Here is a 17390-nt window from a genome sequence, read left to right on the forward strand (position 1 = left end):
TGTCTGAACTAGTTGATGCACAAAATCAATACCCTGATAAAGAGGTTGACTGGCAAAAAAGTATTTTATGTATTTTGAAAATTCAAAAATACTCATCTTAAATGTATTTAAATGCAAATTACATTTGATTTTTCCCAAAGGCTTTAAAATACTAAATACAAAATAGTATTTTGTATTTCAAATCCTATTTTAAATACATGTATCTGAAATACTGCCCATCCCTGGCTGTTTTTTTTTTATCTCCTGGGTAAACAGTGGAAATGTTCAAAAACTAACAAATACTTAAACAAAAAAAAAAAAGACTTAAAAAAGAAAATGTATCCTCCCCTTAAAAAAAATAGGACAACTAACCCTGTCTCTCCTTATATATCGGTTTCTTTTTTTTATTTTATTATGTCAAGTGGATTTAAGTCAGTAAATAGTTTGGACAGTGCACATAAATTACATTTATAAAGTGATGCAATCTTGCAGAAGCCTTGTGACTCCTGCAGTAGAATTTGGGCTGTTGTACTGCAGAATTTGATACTGCTATGACTCACGTGCCATTTTGAGGCCTGAATAAACAGTGGGATGTGCTCACTGCTGTTTTCCAAGGATTTTCATAAATTAAAAAAGAAGAACGTTGAAGAAAATGTATGCCTAATTACTATATCCTTTTTTTACTCTACAAATGAATGTCAGTCAGTCGAAGCCTCGTCCCTGCACCCTTTGGAGTTTGTGGTACCCGGCGCTGCATCCATTTGGTAGCACCCATCAGCTGATGCTCTATCAAGGTCACCCGCGCAGAGCATCATGGGCGTCGGGTATCGGATGCTCTTAGTCCCACCCCACGATCACAATTCGCATCCTAGCTTAAACCTTGCCGAATAAGGTATTCCCGCATCACGAGGCGCTATGACGGAACAGCTGTCACAAGGCGTGATGCGGAATACGCGTCGTGGATAAATAAAGGGGCGTGGACGAGGTTTTACGTGCTCAACCGCCGGTGTTTCGTCAAAGAGAAACGTGCGGTTGGTCGTGTAACCTATTTGCTACGTGTGACGAATAAAAGAATACATCATTGACAGTGCGGAATTTCACTTGACTTCAGTCAGTGCCAGTGGGTCACCGGGATACGTGCACGCAAACGGGTGGTCACGACGCACGAGAAACACGGTAAGGCATCCTCAATTGATGATATACATTTAAATAGTATATTTAAATAGCATGTGAATTACCATAGTAGCATGATGCTGGTTATTGTCTTCTATGGTCTTATTTGGTTAATTGTAAATACAGCTTATTCCTTAAAAGGAAAATAGTAGCCTATGACAACATGTATTTAATTGTAAAATAATACAATGCACAGCGGGATCAAAATGTACGTGGGGCTGAAATAATTGATACAATTTGTCGTTTTTTAAAAAATATATATTATGTCAAACAAAATAGATTTGCGGTGAATATTACGAAAATAATTATGTTACACTGTCTTGTAAAATGTTTAATGTTAAAAAACAGGGCTGAGGTTAAGAACATGACCAAACCCACTTATCCAAAAGTGGAGTCAGCAATGTGCAGGAGCACCTGTTGAACAACAGTGTAACTAGATAGGATTTTTTTTGTTACCTTTTAATTAATTAATTTATTTTGCGATTTTGCAAAAGCATAAAGGAAGGGGCTTTGCGGGGTCATCTCAAAAGGTTTGGGGGGAAGGGTCAAGAAATATTCTCTTCTTCTTTTACATGCAAGTAGGCTACATATTTTTACACAAACATTCCTTCCAAAACGGGTTTCAGAAATTCATTTTATCACAAAAGTTTACAAGTTTGCTTAGCTATGTAACACAACAGTAGGTGAGCGCTTGTTGTAGTTCTATTCAGGGTATAATATTGGAAAAAACATAACTGTCATTATGTATAGCCTACATTTTAATATCCCATAGGCTTATATGTCTCTACAACGTTTGTGTGTTGTTTAAAACATGTAGGATACTTACTTAACTGTGCTAGGAGCGCTAAAAGATGTTGCGCGAGATGATGCGCAACATTGTCTAAAAAGTCGTTGTATAATTCTCACACTGCTTGAAGGACGCAAATTTACAAAAGTTGTATTTCTGCGTTTTTTTAAAGGCAAAATAGTCACTAACAGCATCGCATTTCTGGTACAAGGAGATTGTGTGCAAAACCTCACGTCCACGCGGAATTCATCAATCTTGGACGTTTCCACTCTGGCACGATGGAGGGGGAGAAGGTTAGTCCTGCGATAGTACAATGATCTGTTCCTACAACTCTACGTGTATTCAAACATGACATTAATGCATGTTACTATAGTGGTATACAAACACAACATAATGCGAGTCATATACTGTAGCATCCGAGGAATCAATGCAATGACTGCAATGAATGTGCCTACCACATGCTTTGCTTGACTTTGATGAACAATTTTAGCTAAATGCGAATAGCTCATGTGATTTTTGTTTCAGCATTGAATGTATGTCAAAAGTTAATCAATATGATCAATCAACAGTGTTATGCATAATCCTAGTATGTTGCCAGTGTTGTGCTGTTTGCTGTGTGGTCTCATTGAAAAGTATGTCAATGCAGCTGTTACCCTCAGGATGTTGCTATGACAATGAGGGAGCGGCAGAGATGCTAAGACCTATTGATTGAGATATAAATGTTTGGGAGAGACCAATAGAGAGAGGCAGAGTGGGTGATGAAGTTGTTTAAATTGGATGTTTATTTAAATCCTCTCAATGCTCACAACATCAGCAGATTAAATCATTTTGGAGTATAAGAGTTTGTGAGCAGATTAGATGTTTTTTATACACAGCTGTCTACAGATGTTACGACTTTCCTGTCAAGGTTGTCTTGTAACATTACCTTTCTCTCTTTAAAGGGACTGTTCACCAAAAAATAAAAATAAAATTAATTAAAAGACTTAAAATAAGTCATCATTTACTTACCCTCATGCCGTTCCAAATCCGTAAGACATTTGTTCATCTTTGGAACACAAATGAAGATCTTTTTGATGAAATCTGACACATTTCTGTCCCTCCATTAACAGTCTATGCAACTACCACTTTGACGCTCCAAAAAGTTCACAAAGAGATCGTAAAACTAATCCATATGAATTGAGCGGTTTCCACATTTTCTGAAGAGACTCGATCATTTGATATGATGAACAGATTGAATTTAGGCTTTTATTCACATATAGACGTTGATCAGCGAACATAAAGAGAAGCTCAACCGAACCTGCGTAACACACAAGATCAAACCTCATTGGTTCTTGCGGAAGCTCAAACGTGCTGCGTAACATATGAGAATGAACCTCATTGGCTACGTTTACATACAACCAAATAATCCGTTAGTAATCGGATCGACGGCTCAATCGGACTGAAAAGCCTTCATGTAAACACCTTAACCGATCCGATTGAGCTCGATCTGAATGAAATTTCGATTGGATTGAAAGAGGTGGTTTATTCTTTTTCTAATCCGATCGAGAAAACATGTAAACACTTGATCAGATTGAAAACCTGCACATATGCAATGACGTTGAAATAGCATGAAGACGTATGACGCCCGGAACAAGCTGTTGCTCCTGTTGAATAAAGTGGCATATTAATGAGTCAATCTAAAATTCTCCTTTCACTCAGCGTCTGTGAAGTGAAGCAGGACAACGTCTCACCATTCCTTGTTTCGGATTCTCATCCACAGACGACTGGTTTAGGGCGTGGGAAGGGGGCTTTTTACTGCGTGATAAATATAAGCAGCACATGAGCACGGCACAATAGTTCATATGTTAATTTACTCCAAATTATGACCAGAAATGGGTAAATATTAAGTCTGCTGTTTAAAACAAATAAAGAACCAATGTAGAAAAATAGTTAGTATGCGCAAACAGCGGGAAACTCTGTATTCGCGCAGTGTGCGCATGTAAAAAAATAGGCTATATTCCAACTTGAAGCTTGTGACATATAAACACGCACATCGACCTGATCACATGTTTAGCGTTCATGTAAACACTATGTTCAGATTCATCAAATGGAAATTCGGTCCGATTGAAACAAAAGTTGTGCATATAAACGTAGCCATTGGTTTCTTGCGGAAGCTCGAACGTGCTGCGTAACACACGAGAATGAACCTCATTGGTTCTCGCACATCAAATGAACATGCTTGAGCTTCCGTTTACCACAACTAATGTTAGTTGATCAATGTTTATATGTGAATAAAAGCCCAAATTCAATCTGTTCCTCATATAAAGCAATTGTGTCTCTTTAGAAAATGTGGACTAAACCGCTCAATTCATATGGATTCGATTTACGATCTCTATGAATTTTTTGAAGTGTCAAAGTGGTAGTTGCGTAGCTGTCAATGGAGGGACAGAAAGCTCTCAGATTTCATCACAAAGATCTTCATCTGTGTTCTGAAGATGACCAAAAGTCTTACGGGTTTGGAACGACGTGAGGGTGAGTAATCAATGACAGAAAAAACATTTTTGGGTGAACTAACCTTTTAATACATTTCCAAATTGAGCGTTTGACTCAGAATGCATTTGTCAGATGACATTTGTTTTGAAACGTATTTCACTGAGTCATCGTGACTTGAGAGTATTTTTATGAGTGCGGAAGAGAGGGAGAGCGAGTTATAGGAATAATGGGATCCAATTAAAAGGAAATGATGCTATTGATCTACAATTTCAATCTAATTTCTTTCAGACAATTGCATCTAGCTGGTATTGCTTAGATAATGTCAAATGCTGTGCAAGAAAAGCCCTGCAACAAAGCATCGACCTGCAGCCTTATATCCTTGGTCCACCATTGTATTTATACAGTTTATGGTAAACACTATGAACTCCTTTTGATGTAGTCCAATTTCTGTAGGATTAAGGTCATCTGTGTCGAATGTCTGACATCTCAGCATCACACAGACCTTCAAAATTCACAGTGTCAGCACTGCTGCCCTAGAAACCTGGAATGTGTATTCGCAGTGTTGTCTTACAGCTGAAGGCAGGGCGTTTTAGGACATGGCTGATTTGTAATGATTTAGATAAGCCTCTTTATTATGTTGTTTGCTGCTGCCTTGTTTACATCCCATTATTTACTACATCAGTCGAAACGGTGCACAGTGTCTACTCTCTCTTTAAAGAAATCAGTCAAGCAAATGTTAATGAAAGAATTTGGTTAATAGCCAGTAAACTAGGACTTTAAAGAAACACACAGCGCAAGAAAAAGTACGATTAAAATGACGTATTTTAATGTTGTTAAAATGTTTTATAAATTTATGCATCATTTTGTGTTTTTATATACATAATTTTGTGTGTTTTTGTAAGATATTTGTGTGATTGGTGTCAATCAGTTGGTGGTCAAAATAAAAAACTAAAAAACTGGTCAAACTAAAATGATGATCAACTAGCCTAACTGTCCTCTCTTGTTTTACAGAAGCAGGTAACATGCTACCTCCTGTTTTCTTTGTCAACGGCTGTAATTGGCTCCCTGCAGTTTGGCTACAACACAGGAGTCATCAATGCACCTGAACAGGTTAGTGAGTGTGTGAATGTGTGTGTATAGTACCTATCAAATGTTCAAACACACCTACACAATCGTTTTAAAGTTTGGAGTCAGTAAGATATATATATTTTTTAATAAATGAATACTAATATTCAGCAAGAGTGCTTTCAATTTATCAAAAGTGACAGTGAAAACATTTACAATGTTACAAAAGAGTTCAAATATATGCTGTTTCTATTTATCAAAGAATCCTGGAAAAATGTATCACAGTTTCCACAAAAATATTAAGCAGCACAACTGTTTTTAACATTGATAATAATATTTAAATGTTTCTTGATCACCAAATCGACATTCGATATTAGAATGATTTCTGGAGGATCATGTGACACTGAAGACTGGAGTAATGAAGCTGAAAATTGAGCATTAGCCTACCATCACAGGAATAAATTACATTTTAAAGTATATTCAATTAGAAATCGGGTTTTAAATTGTAATATTTTACAACATTAGCATTTGTACTGTATTTTTTATCAAATAAATGCAGCTTGGGTGAGCAAAAGAGACTTCTTTTAAACACATAAAAATTCTTATTGACCCTTAAAGCTGCGGTCACACTAGACTTTGAGCACACAAAATTTCTAGGGACACTGTAACGGTCATTATATGACATCACACTCTGTTGCGTCTTTTTATGAACATGAATTCAACATAAATAGTAATACATTCAAAATTTTATAATATACAATTTACTCGATTTTACTGAAAACATGTGCGTTCTTTTAATTCAACCAAGATCTCACGCCGTGACGTATAGATCTTTTACTGGTCACACGAATTCTGCTAATTCGACAGGTCAGAGTTCACCGAACTTGAACTTTGGATTGCAGTGAAACTTTTCGCATGAGCTTGCGTTCTCAGTCTGACGCAAACGTTTTAATGGAAGTCAAAGGAACAAAATGTGTAGTATGAACCCCCCTTTTAAACAGTAGTGTACTTATTCATCATTCATATTATTTTCTTTGGAGTAATAAGTATGAAAAGTATAAAATGAGAATTATGCATTGACCATTTTAAATTGGAACCTTTTAACCTCTTAGAAATTGCGGGAGTTCTTCAACGCCACATGGATGGAGCGTTACGGGGAGCCCATCAAACCGGGCATGTGCACCATTGTGTGGAGTTTTGCTGTGGCCATCTTTAGCGTGGGTGGAATGATGGGATCATTCAGTGTCGGTGTCATAGCCAACAAATTTGGAAGGTAAGTGGAAATTCATCTATAATGCTTGATATGGCAAATGTTAACCAATTTAAATTTGATGGAAACCTGTATCTTTTGTGGAAGTCCTGTGCTCTGAAGTCCTGTGCTCGGTTTCAAATCTAAAGAAAGAAATTTAAACCTTGTGACTTCTTCCGGGACAGTACACATATAGATTTACAATCTCTGGTAAAGACACATTGAGGTCAGAGCCATGGCTTTGTGCTTAACACATTTTTTCTAGTACACTGCACCATGACGCTAATGCTGGCATTGTGGATTTGAACCTGGCTCTTGACATTTCCCAGTCAACATTATCTCCATCATTTGTCTTTTCTGTTTATTTTGAATCAATACATGTAGCAAATATGTACAGAGAAGTTTAGTGTAGCCATTTGTGTTGTTATGCTGAGCAGAGTATGTCATATTTACTCACAATGGTGCTTTAACTGGAGAGTAAATGCTTCATAAATAATAAAGCAGTTTAACGAAATGAGGTCACTCAGAGTAGAAGAATTGACCTCTGTCTTCCTGTCTACTTATACGCTGTCCACATTGTCAGAACATTCACATTCAAGGCAAGCATTCATGTGTGCTCAGTGGCCATTGTTCTTTTTCTGCTTTCTTTCTGTGGCCTCCTCTGTCACCCTCCCTGGTTTTGCCTATTGTTTGGTTTTGTCAGTGATGAAACATGAAGAATTCACAACACAACACAATAAACAGTAACTAATACTTATTGAGTATAATATTATATAATACAAAATTTTAAGTTCGACGTTCATACGTCCAAAAGTTGTGGGTTTTAAGTAATATTTCTAATAAATGCTGTTCTTTTGAACTTTCCTTTGAACTTTTTTGAAAGTTCAAAGTCATGTCAAAAGTTGTCACTTTCTACAAAAATATTAAACATTGAAAATAATAAAATTCTATTATATAAAAACTATATATTAATCAAAGTAACAGTATTATATCAATATAAGACTTACTATTACTTAACTTAACATAATATACTAACATAATACTTATACTAACATACAGTATTATGTTAGTATATTATGTTAGAATATTATTACTATATTATTATATATATGTTACACGGTGGTTGCAGCAGAGATGAAACAGGATCTAAGTGCAGCAGCATTATTCAAAAACAAACTCAAACTTCACAAAATAATTCCCAGAACAACTAACTCAACGCAACGTAGAACTGACAAAGAACTGAAAGAAACACAAGGCTTAAATAGACAGAAAACAGAGGAACTAACGAGACTATTAAACGTGACACACCTGAACGAAACTCAAATCAAAACAGTCACCATGGAAACAAACAGGCAGGGGGCGGGGAAAGACAGAACTGAACTAATTGACAGATTAATCAAACACAGACAAGAACAGAAATCAAAACAAACTGACATCATGACAATATGTAAGGGATAATGTAGTGCGAGGCGGTTGTTATAGCGAATACAACCCCGACAAGCGGGTCTTGAATCAGCCTGAAGGGGTTGTATTCGCTATAACAACCGCCTCGCTCTACATTATCCCGCTTATTACATGGCTACCTACCAAATAAATCAATAATTTGACACAAAATATTGATTTAAAAAGGAGTTTATTAGAATTCAACCAAGCCATGTAATATATATATATGTATTACATGGCTTGGTTGAATTCCAATGTAGAATGCGGTCTGTTATTTCTTGATAACAGATCGCTGCGAAGTATAGCACACCGTTGCCATGAAAAACAGAGCGTTGCTATGGACGCAGGATTCTAACCGTAGAGACGGAACAGACTATTTTCTTTAGCGGAAGCAATACAATCGTTTTTAAATCAATAAACTCCTTTTTAAATCAATATTTTGTGTGAAATTATTGATTTATTTGGTGGGTAGCCATGTAATAAGCGGGATAATGTAGAGCGAGGAGGTTGTTATAGCGAATACAACCCCTTCAGGCTATTCGCTATAACAACCGCCTCGCTCTACATTATACCTTACATATTTCCTTAGAGTTTGGTCTGTTACAGTTTGACATGTTTTATTCTGTCATTTTGCACATTTTTGTCAACTAAAAGTATGTAATTTTTGTCAGAGCAAAATGGAATATAATGAATGAATATGACACAATGAATATTGACAAAATCTAAAGGGCATATTCTTCCAAAGACAAAAATTATGTCTTAACACTCTTCCTGTTCCTCTCTTTCTTGCTGTCATTTTTCTAATTTCCTCTATTTGCTGTTGAATTAGCGTTTCTAATTCAATTGAACTCACTCCCTGTCTGCCTGTTTTTCTCTCTACAGACGCAAGTCGATGTTCCTCGTGAATATCTTGGCTCTGATTGGTGGGAGTCTCATGGGACTGTGTACTCTCTGCTACTCCTATGAGATGGTCATTGCCGGTCGGCTGGTTATTGGGCTGTTCTGTGGTCTCTTTACTGGTCTCACTCCAATGTATGTTGGGGAAGTGTCGCCCACTCCCCTCCGTGGGGCCTTCGGGACCCTGCACCAGCTTGGTGTTGTGGTGGGCATCTTAATTGCACAGGTAAAGCATTCTATGTCAGCAATTTAATTTGTTGCTAAATTACATATTAGTAAGAGACTGGAAAAAAGTTTTTTGATTTTGTGTGTCATGACCAGATGGTTTATAAGAAAAGAAAAAAAGTATCAATTATTTCAAGAGCCTTGTGGCCTCATTATACATTATGTTTGTGCCACAACAAAGCCTTGAGGAAATATTCCATCTAATTAGCAATGCTATTACATAATAGTAACTTTCTAGTTGAATCTGCCAATTCAAATTTCAGTTTGCGAGCCTAATTTATGACATAACTTAATCAGGTTTAATGTAATGCTTGTAAATGTTTCAACTTTTTGTATGGTGTCCTTTTCATCTAGGTCTTTGGTCTGGAGAGTCTGCTTGGTTCACAAAAGCTTTGGCCTTTACTTTTGTCTCTAACCGTGCTACCAGCCATCCTGCAGTGTATACTGCTGCCGTTCTGTCCAGAGAGCCCTCGCTACCTGCTCATTAACCTCAACGAGGAAGAAAAGGCCCGCAAAGGTACGAGAGAGATCACAAATGATCTCCACTGAGCTGCAGCCATAATTATTTGAAAAACACCCCACATGTGCACGATTTTATCAGCACTAAACATTGAAAATATCTCAGCAAACGAGATATTACTCAGTGGAAGTAATCGATAGAGCTTAAAATATTTTTTTAACTGCATTCATTTCTTTGGGAGTAGTATTGTGCCAAATGCACTTAACCTTATGTTCCCACTCAATGCTAATTATGTGCTGGTGACAAAATGAGCTAAAACATCTGCTTAAACAGAAGCCCTTTATTAAATAACATATACAGCTCATCATTGACTGGAGCAGGATGGGAAAAAAACTAAGTTATAGTCACATTTACTACATGATTCATTTTACACCAGATGAATGACTAATAGATGCCAGCTACTGTTGCACAGCTTTTGGAAATTCTGTTTGGCAACCAATGGCAAATGGAGAGTCTTCAGGAACCCTGTTTGAAAACAATCACTGTCTTTGCAAATATGTTTTGTTATGCTAGGTGGCGCAGAAATGACACACTATATCTTTAAGCCAATTTTGTTTTTACCTACATTATTAATACAACATGTTTTGCTAATATCAAAAATTTGTATTTTCATTATGTTGCACAAACGTTGTTATGACTTCCCATTATGACTTATCATTTCCCCAACATTGTAAAAACATTACCACGTCCCACCTACCATTTTCTAGGACATTCAGTAATGTGTTTACCAAAAAACATTTAAGATGCAGACTATTAGAGAATAACTCATTCACTTTTCTGAATTCAAAATTCATATTAGAAGAACTGGCGTTGCAATGTTTTGTTTTGCTTTGTTTTGGCAGTAGATACTGACATTATTTTTTCATAAACTTCATTGATATAATTTGTTGTGAATCTAATGTTCTCACCTCATATTGTTATGAATTAATTAGAGTAATAATAGTAATAATGGAATGTTTAATTAATTGTCTTCAATAATAATAGAACCAGTGCCATTGCCATTTATGATGTTGGTCAGGTATAAGAATAAATTAGAATTACCCATAATACTTAGTGAGAGTGTGTAGTAAAGAAAAAAAGAAGAGAAAGATGTGACTTTTCAATGTGTGTGCACTGCATCCCTGCATAATACTGCACACAACTTCAGTAAACAGTTTGTTTTATTTTAATGAAAGTCATCAGTGGTCATTATTGCTTGCTAAGAAGAAAAGACACAGCACCTATTCTAGCGGACTCACTAAACTATCCTGGTAATAAGTGTTTTCTGACAGTAAAAAATTAAGACACAGAAACAATCCCTACTTTGGTATTGTGGTTTACTGTTCCTCATAGAGGAATCAAAAGCTTGAGCCCTTAAGAGTCCCTGATCTTGACAAGAGTCCAACAGCAGCTTTTGGCATCTTCTTTGACATTGATGATGTAATGGTTGCCTTTTCCCGTATAAATCACAAAAAATACACACATATGATTCACTTTTAAAATGTCAATAACAGGTTAGGATAATATGTGTTTTTTCCTTGTGTATACCATACTATGCATCATAATCTATAATTTATCCAGCATGGAAACATTTAGAATGTTTAGAATTAATATTAAGACTTCTATTTCAAATAAATGCTGTTCTTTTGAAATATCATCAAATAATCTTGAACAAATGGTTTCATTGTTTCCACAAAAATATGAAGCAGCTGTTTTCAAAACTGTGAAGGATTACAAATTTAAGAATCTATTTCAGATATGCTTCCTTACATAAACATCACGGTGAAGAATACTAATTTTAGCATTTGAGGTTTTAATTTAGATTCCAATATAAACTGAGAAAGTTTAGCAGCTGTTATGATGAGTCAATTGCTGAGACGTTCACCCTCACCCTTTGTCTTTATGCATTTCCTGACCATTAAGCTCAATGTACAGCTGTGCTTTTGTCTCTATGATAATGTTAATGTATAGGCGATCTAGTCAGGCTGATTGGATCACTGTTATGCTGATGAGATCAGAGCTGCGGAAATTCTGGTAACGAGCTGACGGCGCCTATATTGTATTTGTATACTTTGTAAAGGGAAGGTCTCCACCCCCAAAAGTCCCTCCTCCTAAAATGCCTAAAAGATACCATGTAAAGTTACTTTAGATTAGACTTGAGAAAAAACTACAGCCGCGAAGCTCTCAATAAAGAATTTCTTCTGCTTAAAAGATCCAACTCAAGCCTCCTGGTTTATGCTTCGATGAAGGAATAAAGTTTCCAACAACTGATAATATGAAATGTTTCCTGAGCATCAAATCATCATATTAGAATGCTTTCTGTAGGATCATGTAACACGGAACACTGGAATAATGGCTGCTGAAAATTCAGCTTTACCATCACAGGAATAAATAGAAAGATTAGATTTCTATGGTAAGTCACCAAACCTCCATTATATTGTCCCCCAGCACTGGTGCGTCTCCGTGGTTATGAGGATGTTGGGAAGGACATGCAGGAGATGAAGGAAGAGAGTGCGAAGATGGCCATGGAGAAGAAGGTGACCATCCCAGAGCTCTTCCGCACTGCTGCTTACCGCCAGCCCCTGCTCATCGCTGTCATGCTGCACCTGTCCCAGCAGCTCTCTGGCATCAATGCTGTGAGTGACATCATTTACTTAAATGTATTTGCATACCACCTACTATTTTGAATGTACAGGATGTGTATATTGTTCACAATATGCATACTTTGTGAACTGAGTCAATATTTGGATGTTTTAGTTGGATGTCCTACTAAACTTGCAAACAAAGCACTTCGCAATATCCCAAAATGGAATATGCTGGAATTGACATAATATTTCGAGTGTGACAAGTGATCTGGGATATCAACCATGATTTTTAACATCCACTTTAAAACTCATTATTTGATTGGACTGCCAAATGTCAAATCAAGTCACCTTTATTTATATAGCGCTTTTTAAAATACAGATTGTTTCAAAGCAGCTTTACAGTGATAACAGAAAAATTATGCATTTCGGCTGTTGTTCAGCTGAAGTCAGTTCAGTGTTGATTCAGTTCTGTTGTAAACATCATCATTATTAAATAAGTTCATTTCATCTATAAAGCAGTTTTGCAAAAAAAAGTAGGCTATGTCATCGTCCAGCTCCGTTCAGTTCTCATTCAACAGCGTCAGTACAGTCAGATCAATAGTATTTTTGAGTATTAAGCTTCCCCAATTAATCAAGCAAGAATGAATGACAGAATGGAGGAAAAAAAAACCTTTGGAGAAACCATGCTCATTTTGTTATTCTTTGTATATTATCAACTGGCCAGAATTTTGAGATCGCAACAGACATGAAGGACTATAATGTGTTAAGAGCTCGCTCAAGTACTGAGGAGCTAAACCATTTAGTTCTTTGTAAGTAATTAGCAAGATTTTAAAATGTATGCAGTGTTTAATAGGGAGCCAATGCAATGTTGACAGATCAGGGCTAATATGGTCATATTCCTGTTTCTAGTGAGAACTCTAGCTGCTGCGTTTTGGACCAGCTGTAGTTTGTTTATTAAGCGTGCAGGGCAGCCACCCAGTAGAGCATTACAATAATCTAGCCTTGAGGTCATGAACGCATGAACTAACTTTTCTGCATTTGTCATTGAGAGCGTGTGTCGTAATATAGATATATTTTTAAGATGGAAAAATGTGTCTTTCAAATGAAAGATATGTTTTGAATGTATTTAATATGCAATCGCGTTCTCATTTCACTGTCACTTTTCATTCTTTAGTTAACCATTTTGCCTTTTCTTCCTGTTTCTCCAAGGTATTTTATTACTCAACTGGTATTTTTGAGTCAGCCGGAGTGACTCAGCCCATTTACGCCACCATCGGAGCCGGAGTAGTTAACACTGTCTTTACTGTAGTATCTGTAAGTATTTAATCATTTAACTTTAGGAGAAATCTATGTGTAATGTAACTGTGATGTGTTTGAGATAATACTTCCATTTTATTCTATTCATAGCTATTCTTGGTTGAGAGAGCGGGACGGAGAACTTTGCACCTTATTGGTTTGGGTGGGATGGCCATCAGCGCCTTGGCCATGACAATCGCTCTCTTATTGGTGGGTCCTTTTGTCTGTTTTCATTTTGCTACAGATTCATACAGGCCCGGTTAATATCTGGCCATCATGGGAATGTTAATGTCATACCTATGTTTTCTTACCTTTGTCCCTGAGCAGAAGGACATTGAGTCTCTACGCTTCCTCAGCATTGCTGCAGTCTTTGGCTTTGTGGCCATGTTCGAGATGGGCCCTGGACCCATTCCCTGGTTCATAGTGGCTGAACTGTTCTCCCAGGGGCCACGTCCTGCTGCCATGGCCGTTGCAGGATGCTCCAACTGGACAGCCAACTTCCTTGTGGGAGTCAGCTTCCCTAAATTGGAGGTGAGTTTAATTTAGATATACATTTAAAGGTGCAGTAAGCGATTTCTGGTAAACACTGTTAATATTTGAAATCACCAAAACAAACACGTCCCTACCCAAAAGGATCACACCCATATCTTGATGCTTCCACCGCCACATTCACGTAAACGGTGTGCAACACAGGCAACGAAAATGTGACACGATTAAGGGGTTATAGCGGTCACTAAAAGGGGAACCAAAAGAAAAAACATATTTTAGGAGTATGTTATCTCACTTTTTGGACACACTTTGGGAACCGTTATAGCTTTTTAATAATAATAATAATGCAAGTGAACAAGCAAGCGAAGATGACACATGAGTATATTCAAGCAAAAGACAGCATACAGTATCTTAGTTCTATGAAACACAGCAAACCAACAGTACTCGCGTATCAAGAAGAAATAAAGGAATCTTGGTGTCCGTTTTCAGGCGCTGGAAAGCTTCTCCGATATTAATGTGGGTCTTTCCTCTTGCCTGATTGTAACCCTTCTTTTTAAAGTTATATTCCCCTGGCATTTTCCTCTTTTGTGTTTTCTCTGCCATCTCTATCTTTCTATAGTCGTTCTGCTGATGTCTCTCTTGTACACTGACATGTACACCTCCCCATCATGTGTGTATACGCCCTTTACTGCTGATTGGCTACAAGTGTGTTTTGGTGCTTGGTACAATACACTTTTTTTAAACAGCGTTTTTCAAAAATCGCTTACTGCACCATTAGAATCAATTGCTATTACTTTAACCACTTAAAACTACTGTATTGTTTTTTACAATACTATGAATACTTTGAAAGTAAAACTATGAATAATTTTGTATGGAAATCCAACTTTCAAATTAAACATTCACACAAAAAATTATTTGAACTTGAATTTAAATAACTTGAATCTAACCCATTATAATAAGGTTTTGAAATAATTGTCCTATTATAATAAATTTGTATCACATGACTACTGGGTTATTGTAATCTTATTTTGTGTTAAAATGTGTGCACAATATCAGAATTAACTTTTCTTCTTATTGCTTGTGAATTACAGGAGCTGTGCGGGCCGTATGTCTTCATTATATTCATGATCTTCCTCATCTTCTTCTTCATCTTTACGTACTTCAAAGTTCCAGAGACCAAAGGGCGAACTTTCGATGAGATCGCCTGTGGTTTTAGTGGGTCTCCGCCTCCGGCTGCCACCTCTGTGGAGGAGCCAGGCAGAGTCGCACTTCCCGCCTCTCCGGTCAAAGAGAAAGTCCCGTTGGTGAAAGCTTCCAAATCTTCCACAGAACAGGGGTCCAGCTCAAATGATGCCGCAAAGGTGGACAAGAAACCTAGCTCAGTTACCCAGCCACTGGTTGATTCTAGTAAAGAGGAGAAAAATAATTCCACCATCTAAACAATTGTGTAACTATATAGCTAAATATGATTAAAGCCATGACATGTATCACTGGAGATAGAAATATAATATTAGAAAGAGATTATTTAGGGTACACCGATTAAGAACAGAACCACAGTGGAATGTCACAGATCACCTAGCTAGATTTTGAAAGGCTATGAGAGTTCATAGCACATGAGCTTATATTATGGTGTAGTTTGACAATGATGGTTTGGTGCAATATTGATTAGTTTTAAGGGTTTTATCCTTTTATTGCTTATTTATTCCTGTTTGTGAGTTTTTAGTGCAGTTTTAATGAGAATTATCAAATATGACAGTTTGCTATATCAAATCGAACTGAAAAAGGGAATTTGTACATAATTCACTCACCATTTTCAACTGTCAAACCTCAGTTTCTTGCTTTTATGATGATAGTCAGTGATCATCATAATCTAAAGGTTTTTGCACTGACGATGTTCATTTTGTATAATATATAATGTATATACAGAAATATAGGTTTTAATTACTTCTAATCACTACTACCATTTATCCAAAACACTAAAAAGATCTATTTAATTAGAAGATTAATTAAAATATTTATATTTGTAGGAAGTGCTTAGCTAATAAAGCTTATGCCAAGAATAAAATCGCTAGTTTACTGCCAAAAATAATACATTTAAAGAAAAAAACTCTTCAGATAAAGAAGTCACTCATTCATCTAAAATCACAGTAATTGTTGCATTGTAGAGGACGCAAAAGGACTCACCAGTGTTCAATAAATTGTACTGTATATACTGTATACGGCATCAATAACCAGACATGTCCACATTTCCGATATCTACGATAAAGATTTTTAGCAAATGATGCGATCAGGGAGGAAGTTTGCTAGATTATGACCATTAATAATGCTATTGAATTTCCTGTGTTTTAGTGTACCAGCGTTACATATGTGCTGCACTTACTCACTTTGAGGTTTGACAGAGTAGTGAGAGAAGTCTCACTTGATTTAAATAAATGTCTGACTGTAGTTATGCACTTTCTGACACTTTGTTTGATTCCCTTTCCAAGAGAACATATACAGTATTTATTTATACATTTATTTTTTACTTTGTCAATCATTTCTATCATGTAAGTCGAATTGATAGATACTTTATGCTGCCATCGCTTATGTGTTGCTTTTTTTGTCTAGATATTCAATGTGAAAGTATTTATTAATAAGCACCTTTATTGGCCAGGGGTAATATGAAGAACTGCTTTTTCCCGTTTCCGTGTCTTGTGATCACGTATGTGTTGCACAGAGAGAAACAAACAAAAAAAAGTCTACGAAAGACAACATTCCTCTGGCAGTAGTGCACTGCAGTTGTTATTCTAGTGGTCCAGAGCAGCTTTACATTGAGCCAGCCCTCTTCTAACACTAACTAATACAACCATCATAATAACTGTTAATGCCTTTCACATACTGTACCTTTACTGTGCATAATGTACACAACACATAGTTGCTTACTGTACAGAGTTAGAAGAGCATCACCCTGTAAATACCTAAGTTAATGTTTCTGTGTTGAATGTAATTGATGTAATTGCAAGTCAAAAAGAGTGTCTGCTAAACAGAAAGGTTGATGTTTTGACATTTGTATATTTTATGGTGGCTTTTCCTGAATGTGCATCAGCATCATGAGTGGTACTGTGTACAGTTGTTGTATTATTTTGTGAATAAATAGTCTAAATTACTTTGTTCGCCTGTTTCCTAAATGCAGTTAATAGGATACATCAGATTTACCAATTTGCAGCAGACTTATAATGTGCATAAAACAGA

At 36.5% G+C, this 17390-nt stretch overlaps 1 protein-coding gene across 1 annotated transcript; it reads left to right on the forward strand.

Moving 5' to 3' along the window:
* The first annotated feature begins 796 nt into the window (after positions 1 to 796).
* On the forward strand, positions 797 to 17305 carry slc2a3a (solute carrier family 2 member 3a). Its single transcript, XM_082185746.1, has 11 exons — positions 797 to 1155; positions 2112 to 2232; positions 5423 to 5521; positions 6589 to 6749; positions 9051 to 9291; positions 9645 to 9807; positions 12238 to 12425; positions 13584 to 13688; positions 13782 to 13880; positions 13998 to 14201; positions 15251 to 17305. The coding sequence occupies exons 2-11, from the start codon at positions 2218 to 2220 to the stop codon at positions 15596 to 15598; spliced, it is 1623 nt and encodes a 540-aa protein (XP_082041872.1). The 5' UTR covers positions 797 to 1155; positions 2112 to 2217; the 3' UTR covers positions 15599 to 17305.
* Positions 17306 to 17390: the final 85 nt, after the last annotated feature.

This window comes from Leuciscus leuciscus, assembly GCF_965113295.1.
Source record: "Leuciscus leuciscus genome assembly, chromosome: 12".
In the NCBI taxonomy this organism is placed as follows: domain Eukaryota; kingdom Metazoa; phylum Chordata; class Actinopteri; order Cypriniformes; family Leuciscidae; genus Leuciscus; species Leuciscus leuciscus.